The sequence below is a fragment of the Bos grunniens genome, chromosome 2, assembly GCF_055505025.1.
Source record: "Bos grunniens cultivar Pamir isolate PY7600 chromosome 2, Bosgru_T2T1.0, whole genome shotgun sequence".
Taxonomy (NCBI): Eukaryota; Metazoa; Chordata; class Mammalia; order Artiodactyla; family Bovidae; genus Bos; species Bos grunniens.
Genome location: NC_141166.1, coordinates 4238941 through 4247475, shown reverse-complemented (window position 1 = coordinate 4247475; position 8535 = coordinate 4238941). Strand labels below are relative to the sequence as shown.

Here is an 8535-nt window from a genome sequence, read left to right as displayed (position 1 = left end):
AAGGGCGGGAAGGAGAAGGCCCAGAGGCTGGCTCCACCGCCTGGCTCTGGAAGCAGAGCTGTGGGCCCCAGCCTGGCCCCTCCCCTGGGACTTGGCCAGAGTGTCAGAGCTGGAAGCATCGTTGCATCACTGGGTGCTCAGGGGTTAATGATGGGGAGTGGACAGGACCCGGGTATTTAACTAATCAGGGAGGTGCCTGGAGATCAGAGGTGCCCCTTCTGGCTTCCGTCTCCGTCTCCCACAGCCCTGCTTCTCTGCCCCCTGCTCCCCTCCCCGCCCCCCAGGATGAAGCGACCCCCTCTTCTGACCTTCCTATGCCTTCTGGGTAAGTGACCTTCATGCCTGCACTCCTGCTCTGTCCCGGATGGGAATACTCCGGGGGGCTCCTGAGCCAGGCCCCCGGGAGGGTGTCATCGGTCACCCTGAGGCCAGTGCTGGCCCAAGAAGAACTGGCCAGTGGAGAGGGGGCCAGGGGGCACGGCTGCAGCCTGGACGGCCTGGGGAGACAAGGGAGAGGGGCCGGCAGGGGCCCCCGACAGCTGCTGCCGCCCGCGCTCCACCCCCGACCTGAGTGTCCGTTTCTGCCTTTAACCTGCCGGGTGGGCGGGCCCCCACTGATGCAGCCGCGGGACCCAGAGGAACTAGGGAAGTCCAGGTAGTCAGGAAGTTTATCCAGCGACATCTGATGGGACCCAGTGCAGACAGAGTGCTCCTGGGGGGCGGTGGTGGCGGCTGACACCAGGGGAGAGGATCAGGAAACTGGGATGGGAGCCTAGAGGATGAGCCGGGGCCGGGGGAGTTCTGGGAGACAGTGGAAGGAGAGCAGGGGTGGGAGGTCGGGTGGGGACACGATGCAGGTGAGGACCAGGAGACCAAGGTGCAGTGGCGTCACAGGAACAGCACTACTGACTGGCACTGTTGCTCAGTTGCTCAGTCTTTGCGACCCCATGGACCGCAGCACGCCAGGCCTCCCTGTCCATCACCAACTCCCGGAGTTTGCTCAAACTCATGTCCACTGAGTCTGCGATGCCGTCCAGCCACCTCCTCTGTCGTCTCTGTCGTATTACTGATTAGCACTCTTATCATCGGGAGTGAGGTGCTTGGGGAGGTGGAGGTTCCCGAGACGATCCGAGAGATGCCTGCACTCAGATGTGGGGACTGCAGTTGGCCACAGAGGGTGGGGCCCCGAGGGAGCTGACGCCCTCCCCCCTCCGTCCCCGCAGCGGCCCTGGCCGGCGGGAACCTGGTCCAGTTTGGGGTGATGATCGAGAGGATGACGGGGAAGCCCGCGCTGCAGTACAACGACTACGGCTGCTACTGCGGTGTCGGTGGCTCCCACTGGCCGGTGGACAAGACAGACTGGTGAGCAGGCGGCCCAGCCGCCGTCCTGCCTGGAGGATGGAGGCGCCAGGGGGAGCATCCTGCGGGGAGCTGGGGGTACCGAGGAAGCTGAGGCATGACCACCACACTTGCGAGCCCCTTTGGGCCTTAAGCCCCCCAGGCAGCCCCCAGTCCAGCCCAGCTGGGCTCACAGGCGCCTTCAGGCCGTCCACGACCTTCACAGGTGCTGCCATGCCCATGACTGCTGCTACGGGCGCCTGGAGAAGCTGGGCTGTGAACCCAAAATGGAAAGGTACCTCTTCTCAGCCACCAGGCACAGCATCTTCTGCGGTGAGTGAGCAGACCCGGGGGTCCCCCAGACCCCTAGAGAGGGAGGGGACTCAGCCAGGAACCCCTCTCCTGATGGAGACCCTTGAGCCTGGTCACCTGGGCAGGAGAGGCGGGTCTTCCATCATCACAGCATCAGGGAGAGGCGTGTCCCTGCGCCCAGATGCTCCCATGGCACCCGGTCTGGAGAGCCCAGGACCCATCAGCTCCTGCCCTGGGACCCCAGGAACACCCCCCCATTCAGAGGCGCCCCCACCAGCTCCAGCCTCTGGGGGGAGAGCAGAGGGACAGCACCGAGCCCGCCCAGAGGAGCTGTGCCCAGACAGCCCTCCCCAGGGCCTGGGCAGCCACTAGGGGCACAGCCCCAGGACAGGGCCTCGAGGGCGGAGCCCCAGACCCAGAGGCTGGAGCTCGGATGGGGGACCACAGACCCCCAAAGGCTGACCCCCCACACCGGGGCGCCTCCTCGCCAGGCCCCATGCCCACTTGGACCAGTTAGCCTTCTCCTCTGCTCCCCAGCCTAGGGAAACAGCTGGACCCGAATCAGTGTAAAGGGCTCCATGCAGCCCAGCCCCATGAAGAGAACTCACATCGGAGAACCAAAGGTTCTTCTTCCTGCCGCAAAGCCAGGAGTAGCCTGGAAGGCAGAGGGCAGGCCTGGAGCTGGAAGGACACAGCACAAGGGGGCTGGGAGGGTCAAAGAAGACTCAGATCTCTGGGGTCTGTCCTGGGGGCGGGACGGGACAAGAAACAGAGCTGCGGGAGGCAGGCTGGGCTCCAAGTGTCCTGTTGCCATCGCCATCCACTCAGCAAAGTGGCTTTAGCAGGTAATGAGCTCCCAGTCACGGGGAGTTCATGCAAGGCTGGGAAGCCACCTGTTGGGGACAGCGCTGAGAGGGTGAGTGAAGGGAGGGGTCAGGTGAATGGGACACAGGTTCAGGGAGTCCCCTCCCCGCCGTGTGACTCTGGGCAAGGAATAGAACCCCTCCTATTTCTTCATCTGTAAAAGGGAGACCTAACCTCACACTTGCCAGCTTAGCCCAGCTCCTGGGAGCTGACATAGCTGTTAAGCCCCTGCCAAATCTGAGTTCTGGGGAAAGAGCAGGGGAGAGCAGAACCCAGATGGGAAATGAGGCTGACCTTCACGAGGGACCCTGAGGAAGCCGGACATGTCTGAGCTGGGGGATGTCTTCGTGGGGACAAAAAGGAGCCAGAGCCCCTGAGGACAGACAGAGGTGATGGAGGCAAGAGGAGGCTTTGGGGCCCCTGGAGCCCACAGAGCTGATGCCCGCCCCACTCCCCAGGCTGGGTGTGTGCGCACGTGGAGGGGGAGCCCTGAGATAAATGCTGGAAAAACGGGCTCCATCCCCACTGAGGGAGGCAGGTGCAGGCCCCAGCTCCAGGCCCTCCGGGGCACGCCCAGGTCACAGGAATCGAGCTGCTGCCGTTCAGTAGTTTTCCTCTCTGGTTCATGGCTGCTGACACCACTAGCAATCCATTACGTGGGAGAAGGGTCGCCCAGAAACACAGCCCTCCCTGGGCTGGGACAGGTGGTCTCCCCGTGGGGAAGGAGCTTAGGGGAGTGGAGTGGGTTTGGGAGAGGAAGGGACAGCAAGGACAAATCTCCAGGCTTCCAGCATCCCTGGCCCCAGCAGGGCCTCAGCACCCTGCCCGTTCTCTCACCCAACCCTGGAGCATCCCCCCGGAGCATCCCCCTGGTGAGCGTGGGCTTCCGGGCAGAGAACGTGGACCCCAGCACGCTCCCCTGCACATGGCTGGGAGTGGCGGGCCCAAGGTTCCCGGGCCCTGACTGCCCACATCCCATCCAGCCGGCAGAACCAGCTGCCAGCGACAGACCTGCGAGTGTGACAAGAAGGCCGCGCTCTGCTTTCGCCGCAACCTGGGCACCTACAACCGCAAATACGCCCATTACCCCAACAAGCTGTGCACTGGGCCCACCCCGCCCTGCTAAGGGTGCGCTCTGCCTCCCGCTGAGGCCTCCAGCTGCCGGGGCCCCAGGCCTCGGGAGGGTTAGCACCAAAGGCTCTCCGGCCAGAAAACTCCTTTCCCGTAAGCCCATCCTTCCCTGAGAGGCCCCAGACTCAGCCCTGGACCGTCCCTGGCCTCCCTGGCCACAGCACCCTCAAAAAGAGCCACACCGGGGGCAGGGGGCTCCTGGAACACCCAGAAGATTCCACAACCCGTCCCCTGGGATCTCAGTCCCCTCTTCTGATATGTGAATAATGTTTGCCCAGGATTCTAACACTGGCCCTCAGATTGTGTCGCAGGGTTCATCAGTCTCCGGTTTCACTCACGCCTTTGTTTCTCGAGCACCCAGAAATGTGCTAAGCACGGGGACATAGCGTGGGTCTGGCTCGGGTGGCCCCTGCATGCAGCTCCAACACTCTGTCCTTTGAGTTTTCCATTACAATGAGTCTTTGTGATTCTCTTTTTTTCTAACGTTTTACCGTCTTATCCCAGATAATAATGGCAGTCTCTAGCAGGAATATTTCTGGCCATATGGCATAATGTGAAAAGCACGCAAATGCCAACCTAAAAACATTGCCCCCACCATGTCATCAGGCTTCAATTCCCTCCCATTAGAATTCTGGCTTAGAGTGAAAAGAGGCTCTCAAATCATCTGATTCACAGCCCTCCCTTGGCAGAGGGGCACCCCGGAGGTCAGAGAGGGAAGGTTCTACCTGGAGGGGTGTCCTCACTCCCAAGCCAGTGGACCTTCTTCTGCATGAGTCGGTATCAGTCACTGCCCACCACCCCTCTGATTGTCATCATGGACAACCCAGAGTACCCAGGGAAGGTCAGCTGTGAGGATACCCATGCCAGGCCCAGCTCCTGATACCAGGAGGGGAAGAGGAAAGAGTTCTACATCTTATATCCAGCATCCTGAGACTGACTTTGGAGCCAATTTAATGCACCAAAGGATTCCCATCAAATTGGAATGCAGCCTACCTGGGAAGAAATAAACTTCAGCAGATTCTACTCCTAAATATAGACATGATACTCCACTGTGTGTAATATGCGGATAAAATCTCCCAGGGCTGGGATGAGCCTATTCAGTGAGATAAAGCATGTAAAAACGCAGTGCACGGGCAAAGCTCACAGTGGACAGGGTTAAACGTTCACTCCCTCTCCATCTCTTGGCATGCGGACGACATTCAGGGCTTTGAGGGCAGGAAAGAGCCTGATGCCATCGAAAGGATGATCATCATAAATTTTAAACGGTGAAGCAGTTCTGTGCTGGCCAAACAAACAAGAGAAGGGCAGATGTGTGTGCTTTGCTGCTGTGACTGACTCAAATCCTGTGTGAAAAATCACCAGGAGATGAGGTCTTAAAGTGCAACGCGGGTGGGTGGGGAAGAGAGGGCCGCGTTTGTTAGGAAGCGTGGTCCTGAGGCGCCCTCTGGCGTCCACTTTGTTCAGGCTGCCGGGAGGAAACAAATTTGGTTTAAACCTCGATTTCCCTTTGTCAGGGTGGGCAAAGTGTGTTTCAGGGCTAGTGAAATCAGTCCTCTCGTATCTTCAGTAATAAACAAGCTGAGAAGTAGTGAGTCCTTAAAGACATCTCAGAATGACAGTGCCAGCGCACACACGAGAAGCCCAGGAAGAAGGGTCTGACTCGGGAGAGATGAAGGCAAGGCGGTGTTCTGGGCGTGATGTGGCGCTGGGAGGAGGCCCTGGTGACGCCACAGCTGTTTAACCATCTGACAGGGTGAAAAGTAGAACTTAAGAACAACCTCGGCGCAGCCCGCTTTCCCAGGAATCAATAAATATTTGGTGAACGAGTCAATGATTCCATCTAAGTCCTGTTTGTGTGTCTCTATAGCCCTGACACTTGATTTCCAGCTGTAGACTTGGTAGAAAGGACTGAAAAGAGGAAAGCAGAACCCTGAAGTTGATGTTGGAGGTTCCAGGTAGAGCCCTCTGCTTTGCCAGTTAGCAGCAATGGGTCATTCAAGACCTCACTGCTCAGGAAGCTTATTAGAACAGAATCATGGACCTGATCCCAGACCTGCTGGTTAACAAGACCCCCAGGTGGTTCACACATACACTGAAATCAAAAAGCCCTGATATATGGCCAGAGCTCTGGTTTCTGCACTTGTCAAATGGAACAATGACACTTCCCAGGCAGGCTGGTTGTAGCAAGGTTTAATAAATTAGCATGTATGAATGTACACAAAATAATGCCGAGCGCCTTATAAAGAATCCCGTAAGTGAATGACAGTCGTAGTAACAATTCCTAACATTTATCACGCGCTTGGCGCTCACCAGGCACTGTTATAAATGCTGTTTCTCAGTTCTTTGAGCAAGTGAATGAATGAATGAGGCATGGGACTAAACCGAGGCTGAAAGAAAGCTCTGTCACCTGAAGGTGTCATAGCTTGCCTCTCCGATTTTGATGACAGGACTTGGATGAGTTTTGCTTTTGTTCCCACTTAAGCCCCTAGCATAAGCTATGAACCAAGTGTTCAATCAAATAACTTGCTGAATAAGTGGTTAGAAATCAAATCACATTGGAATTCCCGAGTTGAGTCCCATTATGACTTCATGGACATTTGTCTGCTTCCTCAGGGTTCTTTGTAGTCTCTGGAGAACTGAATACTGTATTAAATTTCATTCTTCCCCTCAATACACTTTCATACAAACTATGCTCCTGGCCCCTCGCTGAATGCTGGAGACAGACAAGTCTGATGTGGCCAACCTCCAGACAGACACCACCAGTCACTCTTCACTAGCGAGTGTTGTAATGGAGCCAAAATCGGGCTCTCAGAACCAAATGTTCCTCAGCCCTTCATTCTCCATCCAGTCCACCAGCCCCAGCTTCATTTCCCAGTTTGATTTCTATCACATCACTCTTCCGCCCTGAACCCTCTATGGCTCCCCATTGTCCACCAACCCCTGGCATTCAAGCTTGGTTTCATGGGCTTTTCCAGGCCTTCATCCAGCCACATGGATTTCTCTATGCTCCTCACCACTGCTAGGACAGGCCCACCTCCCTTTGCAGCTCCGCAATAGCTTCCTGCAACCTAGAAGGCTCCCTCTTCATAGACTCCTCACCACGCTCACATCCGCGTGCTTGAAGGCACATCCCAAATGCTGCCTCTTCCATGTTTTCCCACCTGGAGATCTCGCCCTCCTCTGAAGGACCAAGCAATGTGTCCTTACCTTTCCTAGGGATACGTACCCATTATTTGGGCTCTCACTTTGGGTTCCTACATGGTGCGGGCAGACTGCCCTGAATTGAAATCTGTGGTCTTGGACCCATCATTTATTCCCTCCTGTGTAAGACGGGGACAGGACCATCAACCTCACCAGGTGGTTTTAAGGTTTAAACGAGACAACTTATCCAAAGTGCCTGGAGCCTCAGAGAGCTCCATCTGCGCTAGGTCACTTTGCATTTTTGTCTCCCCTGTCGAATCCATCACACGACAGATGCTAAGTATCTGTTCAACTGAATCCACAGATACATGATCATGGTGATTTTACGGAAGTGGCATCATACACATGATAAATACTGTACTAATTTACTTGAACAGCCCCTTGGCTCACTACTCTGAGTGCTCATTTATCTTCAGTGGACATGTGTTTGGAAATCATTAACCTTTTGTGCCCTGAACATATGTCCTACAGAGGCAGTAAGGCAAAACTGGCTCGAGAGATGGTGTGCAGCATTTTCCTGGAGGGCCGCTACCTGTGATGTGTGCCAAGGTCAGAAATGCACACGGAGGCGGACTTGGAACATACAGAATACATGGTCAGGAGGGATCGGGAATGCCTGATGTTTGGAATTCATTCAGCAAGTGCAGGAATAGTCTTCTGGGAGCAAAAAGACACGTGACTAGCGTTTGAAGAAAGGAGTCCCCAGTCTGCCTCCAAATGAACTGTCCATCCTTAATAAACTCTGTCCCAAACTCATGGGACATCCCACTCTCCCACTCGAGGGGTTTATGCTGGCCCTTCGATCCTCAAAACCTCACTCCCCATTTACACCTCCTATTTCCCTTTTCATGCCTCATCTAAACGACACTTCATTCCCTTCTGAACTCACAGCCTTTTCCTATCAGAACCTCCTGTTACGCCCTGTCTTCTCTTGGGTCATAGTTATGTGTCCACTTTCACCGCTGGGCTGAAAGGTTTTCAAGGACAAGGTCCATGTCTGATTCAATGCCCAGAAATAAAGATTCCAACACAGCACAGGTTCAGTAAATGATAAACTCCTGGATGTTTGGTGAATATATTGAACAAAAGCTGAATATCTTGATATATCTAAGTCCCTCTACATAGGGAATCTCAGACAAGTTTCTCCAAGACGGAAAAGTCTTTCTGCTGCCAAACCAGAATCCATGAATCAGCAGGACTGGTCTAGATCCTATTTAATGTACAAAGTTCTAAATCACTGCATCACTGCGGGCTGAGTGCCCGCTCTGTCCAGCAGTCCAGCTAAACCCATACTGGAGCAGAGCATTTATGACAAATCTTGGTTGAATCTCAAGGCTGACATGCACTTTCTGCCCATCTGGGGAACAGGTAACTTTAATGCTGGGTTTTCCAACCCTGCTTTCTTCTAGACAACCATAACTAGTTACCAAGAGGGGACATGGGAACAGCCACTTGCCCTTCACGGCATCTCAGTCTTTGGCACCATAAACTCTCCCTCACGCGGAGTCAGCAAGGCTGCAGCCTGGAGGAAAACATAAACGACAAACTGTACTCCTGTAATTGTCCCCTGAGGCCCGAGGACACTTCTGCCCTTGCAGACTCACCCAACCTCACAGGTCGCCAAGACCCCGGCAGGAAGCCCCAGGACCACCACGCAGCACAGCAGGCAGCCCCCGGCCCCAGCCCCAG

The 8535-nt window shown here is 55.4% G+C and overlaps 1 protein-coding gene across 1 annotated transcript; it reads left to right on the top strand.

The window, feature by feature from the left end:
* Nucleotides 1-285: 285 nt before the first annotated feature.
* PLA2G2E (phospholipase A2 group IIE) lies at nucleotides 286-3640 on the top strand. The gene is made up of 4 exons (XM_086363285.1): nucleotides 286-325; nucleotides 1224-1362; nucleotides 1565-1671; nucleotides 3498-3640. The coding sequence occupies exons 1-4, from the start codon at nucleotides 286-288 to the stop codon at nucleotides 3638-3640; spliced, it is 429 nt and encodes a 142-aa protein (XP_086219411.1).
* Nucleotides 3641-8535: the final 4895 nt, after the last annotated feature.

Excerpts from the sequence above, each read along its gene's own strand:
- PLA2G2E (XM_086363285.1), top strand. The coding sequence starts at position 286 with ATGAAGCGACCCCCTCTTCTGACCTTCCTATGCCTTCTGG. Across the intron at positions 1,363-1,564 it reads CCGGTGGACAAGACAGACTG|GTGCTGCCATGCCCATGACT; the intron begins GTGAGCAGGCGG and ends CGACCTTCACAG. Across the intron at positions 1,672-3,497 it reads CAGGCACAGCATCTTCTGCG|CCGGCAGAACCAGCTGCCAG; the intron begins GTGAGTGAGCAG and ends CATCCCATCCAG.